This window comes from Thalassophryne amazonica, chromosome 2 (genome assembly GCF_902500255.1).
Source record: "Thalassophryne amazonica chromosome 2, fThaAma1.1, whole genome shotgun sequence".
In the NCBI taxonomy this organism is placed as follows: domain Eukaryota; kingdom Metazoa; phylum Chordata; class Actinopteri; order Batrachoidiformes; family Batrachoididae; genus Thalassophryne; species Thalassophryne amazonica.
Genome location: NC_047104.1, coordinates 135,292,986 through 135,319,005, shown reverse-complemented (window position 1 = coordinate 135,319,005; position 26,020 = coordinate 135,292,986). Strand labels below are relative to the sequence as shown.

Sequence of the window (26,020 nt, the reverse complement as noted above, 5' to 3'; positions counted from 1 at the left end):
ATTTAAATGTGAATGTCTGAAAATTGAATGTAAGACCCAGCTGGCACCAGCGATAGGATGGAAGATGTTCTCACAGGATACTGAATCCATGGGGCACTTTAGGAATGTTTCTGTTAGCACTATTAGCTACACAGAGTGCAATGTCTTTGAAGAAATATGCTGTAACTTAGACGTATTTAAAATGTCATTTTACAGTCCACAGATTTTCCGGCAGTTATTTCTGGGCATGAAATTTACCCTGCAAATGTTTGCCACAAAGGCCTGCTCAGTCTGTGATCCAGGCCCCGAGTTCAGCTTGGTCCTGCCATATCCTTGTATTAAAGGGAATCATTTTTATAGTCTAACTTTAATTGTGATGGTGAAAGCAGGGGATTTTTCTTTTTCTTTTTTTATTTTACATTTTTACAACCCATAACCACTCTTAACTATTGTACATTACCTCTGCCAAAACCCAAAATAATCATGCAATGCTTAAGAGTATTTTAAAATGCCAATGCCCCACCCCTTGATGCAGATGCACCCATAAATATAAGTGTCTAACCTGTGATAGACCCAAACTTTTCAAGGAATTTCTGAAAACTTGGTCTTGTACAACAACCTCTTTTCTTTAGTGCTTGTGCTCTGATAACACTGGTTAAATTTTTTATTTTTTATTTTTATTTATTGGATTACGCAGAAGTTGCTCATTCACTTACGAGTTTGACGCCACTAATCGCACAAAAGCAGCTTCAAAAGCATAGGTTTAAACCAGGTTCGTGAAATGTGAACAAGAGCCGTAATATTGTTTATGGCACCAAAGAGGAGTGCGAAACTGCAGCTTTTGTGTCAATGCTTGATACGAGAAATATATTTTCATATCTCAATCATGTGATGTGATTGGCAAAAACCAACACAAGCTTCGGATTCAGTGCCCCCAGATTACCCAAAATCCATTGAAAAACTCCATGCAAGAAAAATTGTCTTGACCAGATAATTTTGGTATATTAACAAAGCAACAACAAAAAAATTATCATATTATGACACTTTACTGAGATCCAACCTGAACACAGGAACACAGGACACAACATAATCATATTGTGATACCCACCACTTTAATCATATCTTAGATCTTGTTCTGACTTATGGTATGGAAATTGAAGACTTAACAGTATTCCCTGAAAACTCCCTTCTGTCTGATCATTTCTTAATAACATTTACATTTACTCTGATGGACTACCCAGCAGTGGGGAATAAGTTTCATTACACTAGAAGTCTTTCAGAAAGCACTGTAACTAGGTTTAAGGATATGATTCCTTCTTTATGTTCTCTAATGCCATATACCAACACAGTACAGAGTAGCTACCTAAACTCTGTAAGTAAGATAGAGTATCTCGTCAATAGTTTTACATCCTCATTGAAGACAACTTTGGATGCTGTAGCTCCTCTGAAAAAGAGAGCTTTAAATCAGAAGTGCCTGACTCCGTGGTATAACTCACAAACTCGCAGCTTAAAGCAGATAACCCGTAAGTTGGAGAGGAAATGGCGTCTCACTAATTTAGAAGATCTTCACTTAGCCTGGAAAAAGAGTCTGTTGCTCTAGAAAAAAGCCCTCCATAAAGCTAGGACATCTTACTACTCATCACTAATTGAAGAAAATAAGAACTCCAGGTTTCTTTTCAGCACTGTAGCCAGGCTGACAAAGAGTCAGAGCTCTATTGAGCTGAGTATTCCATTAACTTTAACTAGTAATGACTTCATGACTTTCTTTGCTAATAAAATTTTAACTATTAGAGAAAAAATTACTCATAACCATCCCAAAGACGTATCGTTATCTTTGGCTGCTTTCAGTGATGCCGGTATTTGGTTAGACTCTTTCTCTCCGATTGTTCTGTCTGAGTTATTTTCATTAGTTACTTCATCCAAACCATCAACATGTCTATTAGACCCCATTCCTACCAGGCTGCTCAAGGAAGCCCTACCATTATTTAATGCTTCGATCTTAAATATGATCAATCTATCTTTATTAGTTGGCTATGTACCAGAGGCTTTTAAGGTGGCAGTAATTAAACCGTTACTTAAAAAGCCATCACTTGACCCAGCTATCTTAGCTAATTATAGGCCAATCTCCAACCTTCCTTTTCTCTCAAAAATTCTTGAAAGGGTAGTTGTAAAACAGCTAACTGATCATCTGCAGAGGAATGGTCTATTTCAAGAGTTTCAGTCAGGTTTTAGAATTCATCATAGTACAGAAACAGCATTAGTGAAGGTTACAAATGATCTTCTTATGGCCTCAGACAGTGGACTCATCTCTGTGCTTGTTCTGTTAGACCTCAGTGCTGCTTTTGATACTGTTGACCATAAAATTTTATTACAGAGATTAGAGCATGCCATAGGTATTAAAGGCACTGCGCTGCGGTGGTTTGAATCATATTTATCTAATAGATTACAATTTGTTCATGTAAATGGGGAATCTTCTTCACAGACTAAGGTTAATTATGGAGTTCCACAAGGTTCTGTGCTAGGACCAATTTTATTCACTTTATACATGCTTCCCTTAGGCAGTATTATTAGACGGCATTGCTTAAATTTTCATTGTTACGCAGATGATACCCAGCTTTATCTATCCATGAAGCCAGAGGACACACACCAATTAGCTAAACTGCAGGATTGTCTTACAGACATAAAGACATGGATGACCTCTAATTTCCTGCTTTTAAACTCAGATAAAACTGAAGTTATTGTACTTGGCCCCACAAATCTTAGAAACATGGTGTCTAACCAGATCCTTACTCTGGATGGCATTACCCTGACCTCTAGTAATACTGTGAGAAATCTTGGAGTCATTTTTGATCAGGATATGTCATTCAATGTGCATATTAAACAAATATGTAGGACTGCTTTTTTGCATTTATGCAATATCTCTAAAATTAGAAAGATCTTGTCTCAGAGTGATGCTGAAAAACTAATTCATGCATTTATTTCCTCTAGGCTGGACTATTGTAATTCATTATTATCAGGTTGTCCTAAAAGTTCCCTGAAAAGCCTTCAGTTAATTCAAAATGCTGCAGCTAGAGTACTAACGGGGACTAGAAGGAGAGAGCATATCTCACCCATATTGGCCTCTTCATTGGCTTCCTGTTAATTCTAAAATAGAATTTAAAATTCTTCTTCTTACTTACAAGGTTTTGAATAATCAGGTCCCATCTTATCTTAGGGACCTCATAGTACCATATCACCCCAATAGAGCGCTTCGCTCTCAGACTGCAGGCTTACTTGTAGTTCCTAGGGTTTGTAAGAGTAGAATGGGAGGCAGAGCCTTCAGCTTTCAGGCTCCTCTCCTGTGGAACCAGCTCCCAATTCAGATCAGGGAGACAGACACCCTCTCTACTTTTAAGATTAGGCTTAAAACTTTCCTTTTTGCTAAAGCTTATAGTTAGGGCTGGATCAGGTGACCCTGAACCATCCCTTAGTTATGCTGCTATATACTTAGACTGCTGGGGGGTTCCCATGATGCACTGAGTGTTTCTTTCTCTTTTTGCTCTGTATGCACCACTCTGCATTTAATCATTAGTGATCGATCTCTGCTCCCCTCCACAGCATGTCTTTTTCCTGGTTCTCTCCCTCAGCCCCAACCAGTCCCAGCAGAAGACTGCCCCTCCCTGAGCCTGGTTCTGCTGGAGGTTTCTTCCTGTTAAAAGGGAGTTTTTCCTTCCCACTGTCGCCAAGTGCTTGCTCAGGGGGTCGTTTTGACCGTTGGGGTTTTTACATAATTATTGTATGGCTTTGCCTTACAATATAAAGCGCCTTGGGGCAACTGTTTGTTGTGATTTGGCGCTATATAAATAAAACTGATTGATTGATTGATTGATTGAACATATCAGTAAGCAAGTCACCTCAGAATTAGAAGTGTTTCATATTTTGCATCTACATCCCTTTTTACAGATACACCTTAAATTATAATGGCAGGAACACCAACACTTTTCACTACATTTTGTGAAAACTGGTCCTCAACTTATTTTTTTAGTGAGTATGATAACAACATAACTACAGAACCAAACAACAATAAATTGGTTTATTGTACCCAGCTCGTACCCAACTAGTCGACTAATTATCTTCTAGTCAACTATATAATAATATCTTTCAAACCATGCTGAAATCATTTATTTTTATGACCTTAGTGTTCTTTTCCAGCAAGGCTATAAAAAATAGAAACAAGGTTCCCTGTAGAGGCGTTTCACCGAGGGCAGCGATCAGTGCAGTCAGCACTCACTTCACTTAATGCCGTTGAATAAATATCATGTATCTAGTAGAACCACAAACATTCTTTCCATTTACAGTGCCCTGCAAAAGTATTGGGCCCTTTGGTATTTCACACATTTTAATTTGTTTATGCCATTTCAAATATAAAAGTAAATCAGGTGTCTCAATAAAAAAAAATATATATATATTTTCCTTAAACTAAAACTCAAAGCAAATCTCTACAAATCTCTCCTATAAAGGAGGATTTTCTCAAAAAGAAGACCTGAAAGTTCAACTACAATTTGTCAGAAGGTATATCAGAGGTGCAAGCCTAGATTTGATGTTTTGGTTGATCACTTCATCATGAAGCTGTATAATTGGGGATACAAAATGCAAAACATGCACTGTGCACAGTTTCTCCAATCACAACCACTGAAGCCTATAACTTCTGGGTTGTCTGGGTGTCTTGGTGTCTTTCCTCACTCTTCTCCCTCTCGCACAGTCACTCCGTTCTTGAGAACTGTCTACTCCACACAGATTTACCATAGAGTGCCATACTGTTTGTATTTCTTCATAACTGATGCAAATAAAGTCCAAGACATATGCAGTTACTTGGAATGTTCATGTATCCATCCCGTGACTTCTCTGAAGAAAACTGGCAATTAAACTGATTATTTACAGGTATTATACCAAAGGGGTCCATTACTTATACAACCCATCATCTTGGCTTTTATATTTTTAATTATTTTATATGAAGTTGTAGAGATTTCCTTTAAGTTTGAGGAAGATCATTTTAGAAATGTTTATATTGAGAAGCCTGATTTACTTTTGTATTTGAAATGGCATAAACAAATTAAAATGTGTGAAATACCAAGGGGCTGAATACTTTTGTAGGGCACTGTATTTCACTGTGTTAATACCATGTTTCCAACTTGTAAATTAAAGTCACTTTGGATGTTTACGGCTCAGATTGGACCTTATTAATTTATTGTTAAGATTAGTCTTTGAAAAGTAGACTAGTCGATGACTAATAGTACCCAACTAGTTGACTAATAATTTTCATTAGTCACCCCAACCCCAGTAAATTCATCACCTTCCTGCTAGTTTTAATCATGTTTGTGTCTATGATCTTAATTATAAAAGTAAGAACACAATGTGCTCTATAAAATCTGTCAGCTAATCACAAATTCACCATTCAGGCCCTCAAATGTACACTGTTTGAACAAAAGTACTGGCAAAACTAGATATCTAACAATCACAAAAACACATCTTTAGTTTTATATAAGAGCAGGCTGGATCAAATTAATGAAGGAAAACTTGAGTTCTATTTGATTTAATTAAAGTTACTTTAAGGAAATGACTAAATAGCATACATGTGGTCTTTTCCCACTAACCAATAATTAATATGTGGGGGCCTTAACCACAAACCAGTGTGGTTTCTATGTCTACTTTCACCCTGTTAATTTCAAACAAAGGAAAGAGTCTGTTATTCAAGGAATCATCACATATGTGTAATTTAACAGTTTTAGTGTTATGGCGGTGAGTTCATTTCTTACCGTCACATTTCTGTGTGACTTCACTGAATTTGTGCCCAGCCGGACATTTACATTCAAAAGATCCCACTGTGTTGATACAGTTTCCTCCTTGACAGATGCCAGGGATGGCCTGGCACTCATCCACATCTGCATATACACATATAAATCAGAAAGTTAACAAATAAAACAAAAATAATAGTGCTGGGGGAATAAATTCAGCAGAGGGATGAGCATGCATAACATATGCAAACATAAAACAGCTTAAGTGAAGAAGAAAAAGAAAGACCAAAAATTCCCAGAGAGTCCGCTCACATTTCAAAGCATCAAGTATGTATGGAAAATGTTACATGGGGCTTTTAAACTGCAAGGTTCTCTAACAAGCCATTTTGCTATGTAGGTATGGGGTCAGCAATTTGATCCTGATCTTTGAACTTGATCATTGACCAATCCCAACCAAAACTGCATAGCGTCTTCCCATTCATAGTCCCAAATGTACCTGCCAAGTTTCGTAAAAATCAGATTAGGTGTTTTTCGAAAATTGTGTTCCCACATACATAATATTGACCATGACTGTACAAGAATGGACCACATCAAAGTTGTTATGGTGAATCATGATCACATCCTGCCAACACACAGGAATTTTCTACAACAACACTGTGACATAGAAGCTGATTCATCCCAAATGAACCAATAAGCACCATGCCTTAGTCCAACACCATCAAGACTATCAAGACTCTATCACTGTACAAGATAAGATAAGATAAGATAAGATAAGATAAACTTTATTGTCCCTCTTATGGAAATTTGTCTTGGTACAGTGGTGTATAGTTTTCCTACATGGCTTTCAGTCACCTATTTCCTCAACTTTTATGGAATTTCATTGGGCCGTGGCATAATGTGCTGCTAAGTGAAAAATTGTGGCCAACTTTATGCTGATGAAATAATTCTATTAAAATGGTGACATGTTCGATCCTATGAGACAGTTAGCCCTGGGTGTGTCTAGCCAGTGAAATCCAGTTATGAATGCAGTGTGGTAGATTTGTGTATTTAATAGCTTAGTGACAAATCCTCTTTCACACAGTCACAGTTGGTATTGGATAACAGTTTGAGTTTTTATTATTGTCTGTGGTCTGCTGGGCCTTTCGATGTTCCTGTACTTGCCAGTGAATTACTTCTTGGGACTGTGCTGTGTGTTGATTTGGCACTGCCTGGAGTTCTTGCTGTCCCTCTGATGGGATTGTTTTGTTTTTCCAGTCTGATGATGTCTTTTGTAATTTGGGGCGAATGTCTTGAGTAGATGCAACGCTTATGATATTACTGTCATGATTTGGCCTGTGTGACTTGTTCTCTGTTGATAATCATGCTTGTAGTCATCATTACTTGTATCACTGCATCTTGTAGTCATCATTACTTATGGTACATCAGTTTTCTGTGTGTTTGTCAGTGCATTCTGTTTGTCAAGTCCTTCTCAATATTGTGTTCCATTTAGTTTTAGCCTCTTGTCTTTGAAGCTGTCACCTCACTGTCCTCACATCACACCAAGTAAAGATTTCATGCCTACCATGCCCTCTCCATGATAAGCCTTCATGACACACCAAGGTAGGTCCTCACATCAGGCCATGCCAAGCCTTCATGTTGCACCAAGCCAGGTCCTCATGGTAGGCCAAGCCTTTACATTACATTAAACTAAGTCCTTAAGAGAAGCCAACTCAACTCTTCATGCTATGTCATGTTGAGCCAAACCTTCATGGCACACAATCTAAGCCTTCAGGTCATATCACAAGTTCAGGTGTACATCTCGTTGTTACAGCAACTCCCTTCATCACGGCAAATTGACAAGCCAAGCTTTGTTACTTCACCATCACCGCTTATTCCTCAAATCTGTTACCTTAAACAAACTTTCACTTTTTATTCATTGTGTGCATTGCTGTGTCTGGCTTAACTGTAACAGCGCACAATGACTGGATATAAATCCAGCAGGTTCACTCCTGGACATACCCCTACTGAAAATTTAACTTTTTTTTTTTTTTACTGTTTTCATGCAAGCCTATGTCCTGAAAAACAACAATATTTTTTTACATAGGGCATGCTTTTTTGGCCACCAACCAGGACTACCAGATTTATTCAGTAGTTTGGACATACTGGACCTGCTATTTGAGCAGTGCAGTCCCCCAGAGTAGACCAATGATGCTGAATGCCATTTGTCCCCTGAATGACAGCCAGCTTCCCTACCTGCCTCTACATCACTCCAATAAGAAACTGAGTTTCTCCAACTCAAGTTGCCACCACTTCACCCTGAATTTGAATCACTTCAGGCAGCCTTCACGTCCGCTAGTGTCCTTTAAATGTGACATCACACTTGTTGGACGAATGAATACTGACGCCCAAGTTGTTTTGATCATTCCAACAAGAATACAAGTCAAGATATTCTTCTTTCATGCCAATCCAGTCATCTCTCCTGTCACACATCTCAACTGCTGTCTGTATGTCCACATCCATGAAAGAGAGTCCCACACCACCCAAAGCAGAAGAGTCTCATGCCTGTGAGCACCAAGCGCAGATGCAGGTGGGACAGTTTTTGGTTTTTGACTCCACAACCACTCAGCCCATAGTAATGGAGTCCAGAGCCACATAGGTGTTGGGGTTTACAGAGGCCTGGCCTGCTACCCAAACTGTCAGCTGCTGACTACCCAGAAGGCCTTCTGAACTTCATGCTAAGTTTTGGCTGTCCAGCCACCTCCAAGAAGTCCATGACACATGTTAGCCATCTAGCCAGCCCCCTAAATCTCATGCCATGTCACAGCTGAACCCCATGACAAATGATAGTCATTTGTTCTCCAGGTCATGTTGCAGGCTCCTCACTGTTTTGCTGATGTCACAGCCGTGTTGTGGCCTTATTACCACTCCCCACATGTGACTGGCCCTGTGGCACTGTCTTGACTGCCATGCAAGTGTCATGACCTTACCGTGGTCTCCCTATAATCTTCCATACAGTACATCCATAAAGTTTTCATGCCACTTTTTCCACGTTGTTATATTACATTCTTACACCAGAATGGATAAAATTCATGGTTTTTCACAAAATTCTATACACAATTCCCCATAATGACAATGTGAAAAAAGTTATATATATATATATAGAAAAAAAAACCTAGGAAATCACATGTACATAAGTATTCACACTCTTTGCCATGAAGTTCAAAATTGAGCTCAGGTACATCCTGTTTCCATTGATCATCCTTGAGATGTTTCTACAGCTTAATTGGAGTCCACCTGGGGTAAATTAAGTTGACTGGACATGATTTAGAAAGGTACACACCTATCTACATATATGGTCCCACAGTTGACAGTAAATGTCAGAGCACAAGCCAAGCATGAAGTCAAAGGGATTGTCTGTAGACCTCCAAGACAGGATTGTCTTGATGCACATATCTGGGGAAGGATACACAAACATTTCTGCTGCTTTGAAGGTCACAACTGGCACATTAGCCTCCATCATCCATAAATGGAAGAGGTTCAGCTCCACCAGGACTCTGCCTAGAGCTGGCCGCCTGTCTAAACTGAGTGATCGGGGGAGAAGGACCTTAGTCAGGGAGGTGACTAAGAGCCAGATGGTCATTCTGTCAGAGCCCCAGTATTCCTCTGTGGAGAGAGGGGAACCTTCCAGTAGGACAACCATCTCTGTAGCAATCCACCAATTAGGCCTGTATGTTAGAGTGGCCAGATGGAAGCCACTCCTTAGCAAAAGGCACATGGCAGCCTGCCTGGGGTTTGCCAAAAGGCACTTGACAGACTCTCAGACCATGAAAAACAAAATTATCTGGTCTGATGAGACAAAGATCGAACTCTTTGGCATGAATGCCAGGCATCATGTTTAGAGGAAACCAAGCACTGCTCATCACCATCCCTACAGTGAAGCATGGTGGTGGCAGCATCATGCTGTGGAGATGTTTTTCAGTGACAGGAACTGGGAGACTAGTCAGGATTGAGGGAAAGATGAATGTAGAAATATAGAGGCATCCTGTATGAAAATCTTCTCCAGAGCGCTGTTGACCTCTTGGCTCATCTTTCAGCAGGACAAAGACCCTAAACACACAACCAAGATATCAAAGGACTGGCTTCAGGACAACTCTTTCAATGTCCTTGAGTGGCCCAACCAGAGACCAGACCTGAATCTGATTGAACATTTCTGGAGAGATCTGAAAATGCCTGTGCACTGATGCTCCCCATCCAACCTGATGGAGCTTTTATTGGATTTTATGGATCACATTCAAGAAGACTTGAGGTTGTAACTGCTGACAAAGGTGAATCAACAAAGTATTGAACAACGGGTGTGAATACTTATGCACATGTGATTTCTTAGTTTTTTATTTTTAATAAATTTGCAAAAAAAAAAAACCTTTTCATGTTGTCATTATGGGGTGTTGTGAGAAGAATTTTGAGGGAAAAATGAGTTTACTGCATTTTGGAATAAGGCTGTAGGCTGTAACAACAAAATGTGGAAAAAGTGAAGTGCTGTGAATACTTTCTGGATGTACAGTATATCACAGATGGGCTTTGACATTTCAGTCACTGTCCACATGCCTCTGCTGTGCTGTGACCTCCTGGCCACCTTGCAGATGCTCCTGTCTGCTGTGGGTTTCCCCTCGTATTAGCCTCGGTAGCAAACCTTCTCTCCTTGGGTTTTTGTTTCTTGTCTACATTTTACCTTTCTAGTTACCTCACCAAGCCTTTGCATCCCATCAAGACAAGATCTCACTAAACTTAAAGCCTTCTCCTAATGAAGCCTTTACGTCACTCCAAGCTAAACCCTCACATCACAACAACCCTTCTCACTACATCACACTGGGCTACGGCTTCATACTAAGTCTTCGCACCGCACCACACAAAGCTTTCTCATCAACAATTGGTTTATTTGCCTATCTGTCCAAAGACAAAGCTTAAATCTGCAATTTCCCAAGTCCAGGTTATATTCACTAGTACATTTTATGTGGGCGAATAATTTAATCATCTAAGTGTAGCTCTCAGACTGAAAAGCTTCATGCTCCTGTGACCTGACGTAACGTCTCAAAGTGCACATAAGTCTGGTTTCTGGCTCCTGTCTGCCTTCTCCCGCGTAAGTTCTGATGTTTTTAGGTTTGCAGTCGGCAGGCAAAGCGGTGCCTTACCAGGAATAAGCTCACCCATGTGGCACTGCCACTGACCCGTATTACTTACTCTGACAGTACCACCACAGCGGGCGTCTGCAGGCATTCCATACACATGTGGGAGGCACTGCCACCCACCCCAATTTAAACTAATTACAACTAATCCTCTGTAAAGAAGGTGGTGGATTGAGATGAGGAGATGACAGAGGGAAAGGGAAAAGGCAGACAACAAGGGAGAAGTTAAAACTAGCAAGTGACAATATGACAAAGAAGCAGAAGAAGGAGAGCTAAAATTACAAGGCTGAGAGAAAACAAACAGTCAGACCAAAAGAGAACAGACATTACCTTGGCATGCCCCTGTTCGGTGGTTTGGTATGAACCCTCTTCTGCAGGGCTGAGGCTGGGCTGGGCACATCTCACAAGGGTGACCCCAAGCCCGTCCCACTGTGGCACAACACAAAGTCTTGGTGCACACAATGCCTGTGAGCTGGCCTTGGCACATTTGGTTATTCACCGAGGCAAAGCATGGTCCCGTACGGTAGTCTGCAAAGAATAAGAGAGAGACCATGTTTTCCTGCAGTCTTTATGCAAAAGAAAACAAAACAGTGAAATCTTGTGGCTATTTTACCCTAAAATAGCCATGTACCTTAACCAAGCTCTAACTATTGCATTTACATTTTGCATTTGGCAGACACTTTTATCAAAGGTGAATTAGAATCACATTCATGTACTCATACCAGTGGAACTTTGTCACTCAAAAAGTACTTACGGTCCAATTCGATTCAGGTCTCTGATACAGTGCTCAATCATAATATAGGTCATTAAAAACATGTAAGCAAACAAACTTCACTTTCACAAACTCCATACGAGTAAGATCTAGACCTTACTCACTTGGATCCTTTGGTCGCTGTGCAACGCCCTCAATGAGATATGTACATTTCATTCAGATGCATAACAAGCAGTATTTCAATTAGCTATACAAGTTAGATTTGGTAAAAATGGTTCTGCTTCCCGAGGAAGTGCTGAAGCACAAGCCTGAGAAGCAACAAGAGTCTTACTGGGAAAAGTAAGCCCTGTCTAAGACAAACATGGGCATTATTCTTAGTAAAGACAACAATACCAAAAACCCATCACAGCAGGTTGGAGAGGCAGAGGGAGTCCAAACGGCACATGATAGTTGTGTGAGGACAATACACAGTTATCGTGATTATAAATTCATTGCGATAGCTCTTGAGACCTGAATACCTATAGTATAACTCGATGTTACAGCATGAATTCAATAAAGATGACAATGTATAGAGCAGTGACTGAGAAGCATGAATGAAGCTGAGCAATGAATCCACAACATTAATGAACGGTCTCAAATAATACTAAAGCTTCCCATCTTTGAACTGTGAAAGGTGAAGAAATCAGTGGAAAGTTAGATACACAGAGAATGCATTATGTAAATCCAGCAAAAATGCCCTTGTTTGGGTATGAGTGCACAACGTCCTTGCTGTATGTATGTATGCTGTATATCACCCCAATAGAGCGCTTCGCTCTCAGACTGCAGGCTTACTTGTAGTTCCTAGGGTTTGTAAGAGTAGAATGGGAGGCAGAGCCTTCAGCTTTCAGGCTCCTCTCCTGTGGAACCAGCTCCCAATTCAGATCAGGGAGACAGACACCCTCTCTACTTTTAAGATTAGGCTTAAAACTTTCCTTTTTGCTAAAGCTTATAGTTAGGGCTGGATCAGGTGACCCTGAACCATCCCTTAGTTATGCTGCTATAGACGTAGACTGCTGGGGGGTTCCCATGATGCACTGTTTCTTTCTCTTTTTGCTCTGTATGCACCACTCTGCATTTAATCATTAGTGATCGATCTCTGCTTCCCTCCACAGCATGTCATTTTCCTGGTTCTCTCCCTCAGCCCCAACCAGTCCCAGCAGAAGACTGCCCCTCCCTGAGCCTGGTTCTGCTGGAGGTTTCTTCCTGTTAAAAGGGAGTTTTTCCTTCCCACTGTAGCCAAGTGCTTGCTCACAGGGGGTCGTTTTGACCGTTGGGGTTTTACATAATTATTGTATGGCCTTGCCTTACAATATAAAGCGCCTTGGGGCAACTGTTTGTTGTGATTTGGCGCTATATAAAAAAAAATTGATTGATTGATTGATTGATTGATTGATTGCTGTGTCATGATGGGATGATCTCCATGGTACCAGTGTAAAGGCATATTAGGTTATGGCTGTTTTGCTGATGACATACACCTCCATGTTTTTGTGTTGCCGTAAATATAATACCACATTAACATACACATATGAATATGAAAAGCAACTGGCCGGCACAGTCTCATTTGAGGGCGGGTGCTGAAGGGGTAAAATATGACGCATATGTAGTGGCACAGCTGGGCACAGCTAACTAAAAGGTTAGCTTCGATAACTATTAATCTGATAACTGAAAAGCTATCTTTTATGACTCTAAACCGATAAACTGCTGAATAATTTATCTTTATTACAGATAACCAATAACCGATAAGTTTTAGGACTGATTCGGTCGCGGCCACATCAGATTACACTGTCGGCTTCTGATAAACCAGTTTCACTTTCACTTTTCACTGTTGGGTAAATTCAAAGATTACAAACACATAAGAACATACGAAAAATGAATGAAGAAAAAAATAAAACCTCAAACACTGTCATCATCTTTCAAAAGCAGTAAAACACAGTATTACAACCCCAATTCCAATGAAGTTGGGATGTTGTGTAAAATGTAAATAAAAACAGAATACAATGATTTCCAAATCCTCTTCAACCTATATTCAATTGAATACACCACAAAGACAAGATATTTAATGTTCAAACTGATAAACTTTGTTGTTTTTGAGCAAATATTTGCTCATTTTGAAATGGATGCCTGTAACACATTTCAAAAAAGTTGGGACAGGGCAAAAAAAAAGACTGGGAAAGTTAATGAATGCTCAAAGAACACCTAATTGGAAACGGGTGAGTGCCATGATTGGGTATAAAAGGAGCATCCCCAAAAGGCTCAGTCGTTCACATGCAAAGATGGGGCAAGGATCACCACTTTGTGAACAACTGCGTGAAAAAATAGTCCAAGAGTTTAAGAACAATGTTTCTCAACGTTCAATTGCAAGGAATTTAGGGATTCCATCATCTTACAGATGTAAGCGGCAAGGCCAAAAACCAACACTGAATGCCCGTGACCTTCGATCCCTCAGGTGGCACTGCATTAAAAACCAACATTATTGTTTAAAGGATCTTAGGGCCCTGTCCCACTGGGAAGAGGATCAATTGCGCATGAATTGAGTACACAAATTACAGGCGTTTGTTGTCATCCGCAACAAAAATGGCCAAAAATGACAAATGTCCCAGCATGAATTACGGATATATTAATAATATATAGCGAATATATGATGAACAATCACGGTTATATAATGCATGTAGTGAGGAAACTGATCCGACACATTGAGATTATCACGGCAGTATTACAGGTGTATTATGAATGCATCGCACACGTGTTGCGCGTGCACGGCATCTGAATTGTGGTCATAAAAGAAGCTCACTCGCTCCTTTCGGCATCACTATTCACACCAACAATACAGGTTCTGGAGCATTTGCTGGACTTGGACAAGTTGGTCACAGAGTTAATGTTCATTTTGTCATGCGAGGGTTAACTGTTCATGAGTTTGGGGAGCGGGAGGGGGGAAGCCGCTTGGGGTGTGAGATGGTGTTTTTTTGAGAGTGTCACAGAAAACAGACTTCAGCATGAGTTGTGGCTAAATAGCAACTCTTCCTTTTTGTTGGTGTTAAATAAAAGTCCTGGAGGAGACACGATTGCAGCAGCTACGTCTTTGTGGATCTACACAGCCGGACCGGCACTGACTGGCAGGTATGTCGCTTTCTGCCACATATAATATTTTGGGTTTACGTGACGTGTTTGTTATGCATTCACAGATTGTCCGCAAATCAGCTGCAAAGCAGATGTAATAAAAACACTTTATTCGTGGCCAATCTGTATGCATTCGCTACAACATATTTTAGTTTGTGATGTGGACATGATGGACACGATATATATCTATTTTATACACTGTCCCGGTCCGCTGCCAAGCCGCAAATCCCCGTCAGTCGGATATCAGCGGTTAACGGCAGATATACAGCGCATAGAGTATGTATTGTGTATGAATTGAGTATGTATGGAGTATGTAAGGCAGATGTTATCTGCATTCAGATTTTTGAACAGCTCAAAAATCCTGGTTGCAGACATGCGTGCCTCTGCAGATGATCACGGGCGTGTTCGGATGACGGGCGACTCATACAGGCATGTTACACGGATATTGAAGATGTTTGGTGAATATGGGCCAATTTTGTGTGCAATCCATACGCAAATCCTCCTAAACGCCAGTGGGACAGGGCCCTCACTGTGTGGGCTCAGGAATACTTCAGAAATCCACTGTCAGTTAACACAGTTCGTCGCTACATCTACAAGTGCAAGTTAAAACTCTACCATGCAAAGCAAAAGCCATATATCAACAACATCCAGAAACACAGCCGCCTTCTCTGGGCCCGAGCTCATTTGAAATGGACAGACGCAAAGTGGAAAAGTGTGCTGTGGTCTGATGAGTCCACATTTCAAATTGTTTTTGGAAATCATGGATGTTGTGTCCTCTGGACAAAAGAGGAAATAGACCATCCAGATTGTTACCAGCAAAAAGTTCAAAAGCCAGCATCTATGACGATATGGCTGTGTGTTAGTGTCCATGGCATGAGCAACCTACACATCTGTGATGGCACCATCAATGCTGAAAGGTACATCCGGGTTTTGGAGCAACACATGCTGCCATCCAACATTTTTTTCAGCGATGTCCCTGCTTATTTCAGCAAGACAATGCCAAGTCACATTCTCTAAGTGTTGCAACAGCGTGGCTTCGTAGTACTCGTAAAAGAGTGCGAGTACTAGACTGGCCTGCCTGCAGTCCAGACCTGTCACCCTGCTGAACAACTGAAGTCATACTCAGACTCAGACTCACTTTTATTGTCACTCGACCCTTACAGGCAGAACGAAGTGCAATTTCTCCAGGTCTTGGTGTAGTTAACTGGGACAAATTTTTTTTAACCTAACCTACTGTATAAACTTTTGCAATATAAACTTTTGCAATGTACAATATGCGCACCCCTGTGGCCATAGAATATATATACAAGGCACCGGATCAGCAGCAGCAGTAGCAGCAGCAGCGTTAGAGTATTAAGAAAGTGACAATGTGCATGTAGTGCAATGTTCACAGTTTGGTGGTAGATGTTGAACTGTTCAATAGTCTGACAGCATTCGGGTAGAAGCTGTTTTTCAGTCTTCAGTCTTCAGCAAGAATGGCAAAGAATTCCACCTACAAAGCTTCAACAATTAGTGTCCTCAGTTCCCAATACGTCCATTAATGCACTGATTGGCAGAGTAAAATACACATAGTAAATATAAATTCTTACCTGCTAGTTTCAGTGGGATTCATCTGAATAAATAATCCACATAAAGCATCCTTTTTTTAAACCCAAAACAGTGTCTAAATGTGAAGAAAAGTCCCTCTGTACACACAGCTGCGCCGTGAGAGCTCCTCTCTCCAACGAGTCTTGGTGATTAAATTACAGCCACAAAAAAAAAAAAATAATAATGTTAAAATTAGTCAATTTTATTTTTATGTCGAACAGGCTCACTCACTGTAACGTCCAGAATTAACCTGAACTACACTACCCACAATTCTCCCTGCGTCGACCAGCCAATCACATTTTGCACTTAATGATGACATCATCAGCAAGCGACAGGAAGCCAGTTTGCTACAAACCCACAACAGACGGACAAAAATGTTTGATTTTAGGGTTTACAAATGCTTTTGACCGTTAAACTTTGCTCACTTTACCAGCAAAAAAAAAATGTTATCGGACTGAAAGTTATTCACCTTATTGATGTTTCAAATCCCGCAAAACCTCGGAGAGGTCGCCGCGCTGCAAGATCTCAGTAACATTGAGAACTGCATTGAGACACTCTGATCATACTGCACTTTAACCGCTGCACACGGACGACACCATTAACATCGCAATATAAAACTATTTTTATATTGTGCCTAAAACTCTCATGAATATATTATCTGGGTTTATAGACGTTGTTATTGCATTTGTTTTATGTAAACATGCGAGAATCACAGGCTGTCTCTCTGTTATTTCCAATGGGAGCTGCTGTGAGCTACGCTCGCTTCCTGATCATGTCATTCTTGGGGAAAGTGAAGTTTGCTCTTTAACATCTTGATTATTGTTCTTTACAACACTGTTTGCCCTCTTTGTCCTCTGAAATTCGGTATGCGTTTATTAAATTCCACGCAGATTAAACGTAGCAGACATGGATTATTTGTTGTAATTGTTTTAGCAAGTTTTCAGGGTATCTCATGCATGCAGTCTCTTATTAACGTGACGAAAATCATAAAAAATTACATTTTTTTAGTATAATATTAATTTACAATTGTCATCATGTGGATTCTCTATATTGTTTGACTGCACCGTCTCTCTGGCACGCAAGGGATTATGGGATACATCAATAGGGCGAATGGGAACTAAATTTATCGGACGATAACTGGTCCAATGATGGTTTTAAAACTTATCTGAAAAGCTATTTCGCTAGCAAAAACATTAGTTTCGATAATTATCTGTTTTTGGATTAGCTGAACTGTGCCCAACACTACACATATGACGTAATTTCTTTACTTCCGGGGACAGAAACACGGCACTTTCTCTGAGATTTTGGACAAATTACACACAAACAAAGTAAAAATACAAAGAAAAAGTGACGTTGCGGTGCAAAAGTGGACATGTGTTGCGGTTTGTTTATGACCCGGAGCACAAACGTGTCGAGGCAGTTTTGCAGGTGAGAGAACGTAGCTACTCTGGTTAGCTGTGTAGGCTAACACTTACTGATACCACGCATCCCATTTGCCTCGTCCTCCCTTCTCCACTGGGAACTGAAAAAACTGCACTTTTCGCGACTGCTTCGGTGACTGCAGCCGAAAACAAAACAGTACACCATCTTTCCGTGTGAAATTATGCTGTGTATAATTTCACACACAGCATGAGACTGCGCAATGGGAGCGGTTGTCCCCATAAGCGGTCAAATCCCGCAATATCACACAGGGTTCAAACAAGACTGTGCTGCCCTATTTGAAGGTAAATACATCCTGGACCAAATTCTGTGATTGAATAATAGCACAATCAAAACACAAGCAGTGACGCCACATTTAACTGTATTTGACGTTATATGTGACAAAAGCGTTACACAGCGGACAGCAATGTGCTTTATAAAGAAGGCACTGGCTGTTCCTGACGTTTTAATAAGCCTGGTTTTCAGGAGCATTGTCTATGCAATGCAAGTGTGTGTGTGTGTGTGTGTGTGTGTGTGTGTGTGTGTGTGTGTGTGTGTGTGTGTGTGTGTGTGTGTGTGTGTGTGTGTGTGTGTGTGTGTGTGTGTGTGTGTGTGTGTGTGTGTGTGTGAGAGACAGAGTTAGATAGAGTATGTGGGAGTGAGACAGCGATAGTGAAAAAGTTTGGAAAACCTTTTAACATCATGTGGGTAGTTGTAAAGACAGAAGGCACATAATACCAAAGGACCAAAGGATAAGCAAGGACACCCAAGGAAGATACCAGTCTAGTTGCATCATCAATTGTTTAGGGTGAACTGGAATTTTTAACCCATGTGGAATGCAGCTTTTTGAAATTGTTTTCTGATTAATATCACCGTTGAGGGAATAAGTTATCATGTGTGCAGCCAGCTGATGCTGGCCGACAGGGCGTGTCTATGGAACACAGTAGGTGATTTCCAAACCAACTACATCAGCCCAGATTTAAGGCTAAGTACTTTATAATAAACATAAGCTAAAGAGTGTGAAGAAAAACCCTTCCTCATGTTTCCTCATCTGTCTGCACTTAAACTAATTTCATCCTCCTCCCTTTTAATCTCAAAGCTCGTACGCATTTACTGTTCGTCCTCTGTCCCAACTGTCAGCTCTTTTCCTTTGAGCTAAATTCCACAATCTTATCAGGTAAAACGACTGAAAGATGGTGAACGCACAGATAGGGACAGCAAGAAAAAGAGAGGTGGGGGTGGGAATGCATGTCCCTCCCAAAAGACCCTGGACCCGGTCCAAAGGCAAAAATCATTTCCACATTTCACAGCAGACAACAGACAGCAAGAGGAAAAGAGGGAGACCAGTTCTAACGACGCACTCATTTAAAACAAACGAGACATTGTGCGTTTCCCGTGTAGAACGGGGCCCAGCCCAGACACCGTCACGTGCGCTCCACATCCTCCACAGTCTCTCTGGCTCTGGCACCAGCACCGTGTGAAATAGAACTGGGTCATCTCTTGCTCTCTTCCTCTCGATGAGGCCGGAGTGGAGAGAGAATGCCTGTGATTTGACTCCGTCCTTCCAACAATGATGAGCGCGGAGACAACTGATACCGCAGCAGCATGAAAGCCTCCAGACTGGAGACTGCCTCAAGTGAAGAGTTTGTGCCTTACCTATTCCAACAAAGGAATACGCCGTATATAGGAAAAGCAATTACGGCGGCTATGGAAAGTTTTTAGATGGCGCCATTATAAACTGAATGGAGTAGACCTTGTAAAGAACAAAAGTTTCTCTTTTCATCAAGTTAAGGTTTATATGTTATTACTGTCTGACTGCGACATATAATCCATTTGGCATAATACCTGCTTATTACAGCTGTGGAGGAGCGTAAGAAGTAAAGAGCAGCGTGGCTCTTAAACAGTCAGCTGAGGTAAACGGGGAGAGGCTGACAGCTGTTGGGTGAAAGTGGTGTAATTTCATTCGTCATCCTTACTGTCTCTGAGCTGCATACAGCTGGGGGGGGGGGGGGGGGGGGGGGGGTCCACCCATGTCCTGTACATCTGGGAGCAATTGCACATGTTAACACACAAAAGTACTAACACACACATACATACACACAATGTGAGCCAAAGTCTCAACCCCTCACCTGCAGTCCAGTCAGGGTCGATCTCAAAACAGACAAAATCTTACAAAACCGTTGGCTTTACTTTTGGAAAGATGTTTGCATATTATCGGAACTGTCCAAATAAACATGCGTCTCAATATGGGAGCAGACAGTTTGTTTGGACTGTCATTAGTAAGTGATTTCATCCCTGCAGAGTTCCAGTTACTATGGACCACAATGGAATTGTTGACTTCCTGAAGGACCTGTGAGTTTATGTTCGCCAACAGTTGTGGTGTGAAGAGGAAGGAAGCTCACCAGGAAGTGGGTCACAAGAGTTTCCTGGATTTACTCCAAACTGTTTGTACACACTTGAGAGAATGTGTTGACCATTTCCATAGTTGCCCTTCCCCCTTCAGGATGCGCTGCGCATCCTGAAGGGGATTTTGTGTGCATGCATTTGACAAAGCAATGTACATGCTAGTGCACATACAGACTCTGCGGTGTTTATAGCCTTTAATGGTTAATTTCATCATTTGATATGGATGCACATTCCTTAAACATCCAGTATGCAGTTAGTGGTAATAGAGCACGTGATGTCTTCTTTTCGTGTGAACCCTGGAACAATGCTCAGTTTTGAAAACATTTCAGAACAGTGTTCTGGTTTTGCCATGACTAATTGACAAGTCAAGTCTGGGAGCAGATGTTTTGACGCATCCACAATACCACAGTACCATGGAACCACACTGAGTACTAGATGACAACCACCCAGGGAGACAACCGGTGCATACTCACACCTCTAAAATAACCATCTACAGGCCACAGCCAGGTGAAGCGTGGGTGTCACCTTCACCTTCGGCAGTCATCAGGGTCCTTAAAACTCAAGGACCTATATGTTGGATCGTGCAAAAAGAAACGTGCCACATGGCCAAAATGACAGAACTGCTGCTCCCTCACAATGCAAGTGATACTCCTCATCTTAGATTCCCTAAGTAACCACTCGTTTGACACAGACATTCCAGCGGTACCCAAGGACCATCTGTATTTGACAGTACCACCAAAAAGCTTCAGTGTCCTCTCCATTCACATGTTCTTTGCATTGTTCAAGCTAACTTGTTAGTTAATGTGAAGGCCAGCACTGTATTCAGCAGGCGGCAGACGTGTCTATGGGATGTTGCATCGGCTGAACACAGGTTGTTTTTTCTAATGATGTGGTGCATCAAAGTTCACCAGCTTCTAATCTGTTTCTCCTCGTTATATGGAGTGTAGAAGCTGGTGCCAGTCCAAAGCCTGGATAAATGAGTAGGGTTGCATCAGGAGGAGCCGCTGCTGTTAACACTTGTCAAACCAAACATATAGATCATAAATTAAATTTTCATACCAGACCAAAGAAGGAAGGAGAAGAAGAACGAAAACAAGAAGAAGCCCTTCTATGCTGGAGACAGAAACATTTGTACAAGCTGGCTGGGATGGATTAACCCACCCAACCTATTCATATTTGTGGTGTACTGTTACCAGCACTGTGAATATGCTTATGTCAATTTGTGTGATTTTTTCTTCTTGCATTTTGGGATGGTGGGGGTGCCATACTGGTAAAAAGCCTGTCAGCAACACTCTCCACCTGCCTTTAAAAACTAATCAGCCCCAATTAATTTGCAGTAGGATCAATGACGATATTTTCCAAAACCCTTTGGCTTTGAAATTTAAGGAAAAAAATGTCTCAGACATGTGTACACTGTAAAAAAAAAAAAAAAAACTATGAAATTAACAGTGAAATCCTGTGAAATTATGACATAAAAGAAAAAAAAACTTTAAAAAGAAAAATGTAATGTTGAATTTACAGCAATAATGTGTAAAATGTGGAACGAAACTGAACTGTGAATTTAACAGTACAAATATGTTAAAATAATCATATACCATTGTAGAATTTACAAAAAACTCTAATACCAAAAGTTGCACAATACAGTTAGGATTTACAGAAAAGAATTTTCACAAATACAGTAAAATACTGATAATTAAGGGTTTGAAAAAACAGGCGATGTGTCTATTTAAACTGCATTTTGAGCATAATTAAGCATAAGGTGACCATTTTGCAGAGATTTTATCTTCTAAATAGACAACAAAATTACAGCTTCTGTCAGTTGGTGTGCACTGATATCAGTGTTGTGCCCATTTTTTGTACATGAGAGGAGTCACTGACCAGCTGATCATCCATACAACAGGACATTGGGACTAATTAGTCAACAGATGTCAATCTACTGCTAAAAAATAATCTCTTGCCGGCAACAGAATATATTCTGAGGCATCTTGTTGAGTGGTGACCTCCATTTCAAAGAAGTGGAGTGGGTTCATCAAAAAGGTATCAAATCTGTTTGCCATTTTCATTTTGTTGTTGTCCCAGCAGATTACTCTGTATATGAAAATTCACAGTCATCCAGGTAGAGTAGAAGATTCTAAGAAGTTTAGTCCAAATTAACTGGACTTTTTGTTTAGTCTTTAAGGTTTCATGACTCTGTACAGATCACAGATTACCTATGCAAACTTATTCTTCGTCTTTCAACTGCCCCAGTTTGTTCTGGATAACCTGAGTGGAGCCAGTACAGGATATGGTGCAAGTTCCTGACACAACTCCATTTTTATCCAGACATGTACACACACACCCTGGTCTTCAGAAGAAGTCTCCCAACTAAGTGCGATCCAGGACTTACTCTGCTTAGCTTCTGACCAGCTGCAGAACATCAATTACAAGCTGATGGTTAAATGGCACATTTTCCTGAACGTAAACCCTCATGCATCCTTTAATGAGGTCAAGGACGCACCCATGTACCACCTGGTTGTGGCAAATACAATGCTACTTTTGGGAGATAGGGATGGATTGTTGGGGTCCTCTGTGGTTGCCTGTTGGGAACCAGACTGGGTGGTGGGCACATCAGCGTACAACACCAGCACATGATACTAAACCAGACCTATTTGAATGCATAGAAAGTTTGCGGTTTGCAGGTCAAAAAGCATGAATTTTATTGAACTTTGAGAACAACAACAGAAACAAGAATCTGAGTTGTGAGGATGCTGGTGAAAGTGGTGTACTCCAAGGTTGGTCAGGTCAGCGTGTGACTCATTGCTTTATCATTTTAAAATAAGAGAGTCCTTGATGTCATCATAGTAAAGTGATGGCTAACACTGATTGTGTAACTCACACGCCGTGTGGTTTCTGACGCATTCACTAACCACCCCAAGAGAACTCGGTGGCGTCACACTGAAAGTTCAGCATATTGCTTTGTATTGCGGTAGCATGGCTCAAACAGAGGGTCACCCCTTTGAGTCTGGGTTTGCTTGAGGTTTCTTCCTCAGAGGGAGTTTTTCCTCACCACTGTCACCTGTGTGCTTGCTCTGGGGCTTAAGCCTAGTTTACACATAGACGGTTTTGTCCGCAGGTAGTACGTAGACCGAAGTTCGCGATAGTTTCGGCTGTTTTCGCGGTGGAAAGGGGCGGAGCATTTTGCCGGCGTTTTGGCCGCTGTACTATCCGCAAATACGCAGATAAAACGCCGCTAAATCCGCTGAATAAAGCGGCGTTTTGACGCCGTAGCATCCGGCACACGTCAGGCAACGGGGGTTAATACCCAGTTCTATCCTTTACAATCACAGGTTAAGACATGCATGAGAACGGCGGTGTTCTGCTGCCACCGATATTGCCCTGTGTACCGCTGGATTTATCCAGGCAAATCCTGCGTTACTCCAGGAACTTTTGCATAGAGACACCGCCCCCAGAGTATAATAGGCTGAAGCAGCAGGAATACATGTCACTGCAGGGGGAGGGAGATCATCAGCCTTTTCTTCTCTTTCCTTTTCCCCTCCTCAACGTGTTGCTCGTCTCCACCACAGGGCTACCCTCTGCTTCTGAACCAGACCTCTTGGTAAGTCCTTGCCGCTGCCAATTTTCTTTTAGGAGGCATACTGGAGCTTCTCTGCAAAAATATCTGGAGCTGGCCGCGAGTGAGAGGCCTGCATGCAGCGTGCTAGCATTTTTATATTGACCACTGCCTATCAGCTGTTTAGAACGCCATTAACCGGAACGTGGCGTTTAGAATGGCGTACTGTCTGCTAGCGCTGCTGTTTTGTCTGCATCTGTCGCCAATTAAAACGACCTTGAGGACGCCGATGTGGGCTCTATCGCCATTTTACGCGCCATTGATTAGGGATACAACACCGCCCGCCAATTACGGCGGTGTAAACTGCGGCACTACAGGAAGGGGCAGGATGAAACGGCGATTAAAAAGTATCAAACGCCGTTGTTTGCGTTGTCTCCGTCATCACGCGAATTCTCCGGGAGCACTCCCGGAATTATTCAACATGTTGAATAATTTTTTCGACGATTCTCGGTAAAGCCGGAACTAAGCCACGCCCCCTAGTGCCGGCGTTAACAACGGCGTGTGATCCTTAAGACGGCCAAAAACTCTTCCGGGACGTTTCCAGGAGCTCTTACCGTCTATGTGTAAACGGGGCTTTAGTAGGGATAAACCTTTCTTGTGTAAAGCACCATGAGGCAACTTTGTTGTGATTTGGCACTATATAAATGAAAATAAATTGAAATAAATTGCAACTGCTTCATAGCTACATTATTCTGCAGAGGGACTTTGGAACCAGCAGTTGGATCACCAATTCCACATACCAATCTAAATCACATTTGTTAGCAACAAAGACAACATTGATGGACGTGGCTGGTTTTTCACTACAGCCAGCTGTGCCCAGCGGTCAGCAGATAAGTCATCACCAGCAGCTTTGCAAAAACAGTAGATTCACATGTCGGAACTTTCAACATCCAAATAAATGTCAGATCCCTGAGTCCAGCTACTTCTCCCCTGTTAAGGTCACATGTTTGTGGAAACCTTGTGGTATTGCTAATGTGATAAGATCAAGCCATAATGGAGCACAGTTCTCTAAATTGTATTAAACAAGTGTGTGTGTGTGTGTGTGTGTGTGTGTGTGTGTGTGTGTGTGTGTGTGTGTGTGTGTGTGTGTGTGTGTGTGTGTGTGTGTGTGTGTGTGTGTGTGTGTGTGTGTGTGTGTGTGTGTGTGTGTGTGTGTGTACTTGTGTTTGTACATGTACTTTAAGGGGGTTGTTGTGTTTGTATGAGAGCACAATGGCCTTTCCTTTGGAAATGATGGATACTAGCCAAGGAAATTCTTTTGAAAGTAATTATTTACCACAAACGTCTACTCTGTGCATGGGATTACCATTTCTTACCTCTCTCGGTGTAACTGCATGCAGTGCCAAGGACCCAAATATGCATTAAAATTATTGGACTGCTGATCAACTGGACCACAATCAAACTTCTTTACTTTAATATTTTCAATTTTGAGCACGAAGTAATTGAGTCTGAGCCCCTCTTCTCCAAAATAGCTTTCATTAGCAACATTTAGTTCCTCACAAAAACATGCATCAACTTCTCCCACATACATACATTATGTATATAGGTCATTTTTCTTTTGCTAGCTTTCGCTTTATAACCAACAAGAATGGGGTGCCTCGGTGACGTGTCTCTGGCTCCACTGCAGGGTGTTTGTGTATTTATATTGCAAACTGTTTTTTACTTTGACTTTTTGATGCTCTGTGTGCTTCTTACCCTGTGTGCTGCTATACAATGCTGCTGGAACCTCAATTTCCCTGAGAAGATCTTCCCAAAGGATCAACAAAGTTTTATCTAATATAATATAATATAATCTGTTAGGTGGTACTAAGACTCTGCAACTGTAAGAGTCAAACACTGAACTCTCTTTTCAGATCAATGTCAGGCTGCCTTAAAGGTTCTCTGACTGATTTTTCTGCCACTAGATGTCACACTTGCACCACACATCAGGACATAAACAAAGCTTCCCTCCTCTGCCATTCCTCTTCAAACCCCCAGTCTCTCTCTCTCTCTCTCTCTCTCTCTCTCTCTCTCTCTCTCTCTCTCTCTCACTCACACACACACACACACACACACACACACACACACACACACACACACACACACACACACACACACACACACTCAACAGAAAGAATGGCAGTTGAAGGTTTTTAAGAGATCTAATAGTTATAAGCCAGCTATATGAGGTTTCTAGTACGACCACATTCTTGGTCAGAGGTATTTTTAGCCTATA

The 26,020-nt window shown here is 41.3% G+C and overlaps 1 protein-coding gene across 1 annotated transcript in view; it reads right to left on the bottom strand.

Moving 5' to 3' along the window:
- The window catches only part of fbn1 (fibrillin 1), a 269,481-nt gene that overhangs the window by 202,456 nt on the left and 41,005 nt on the right, over positions 1–26,020 (bottom strand). Inside the window, exons 7-8 of the mRNA XM_034194183.1 lie at positions 11,246–11,443; positions 5,775–5,900 (exon numbers count right to left, since the gene is read on the bottom strand). Coding sequence (XP_034050074.1) covers positions 5,775–5,900; positions 11,246–11,443 — 324 coding nt within the window. The remainder of the gene's footprint in view (positions 1–5,774; positions 5,901–11,245; positions 11,444–26,020) is intronic.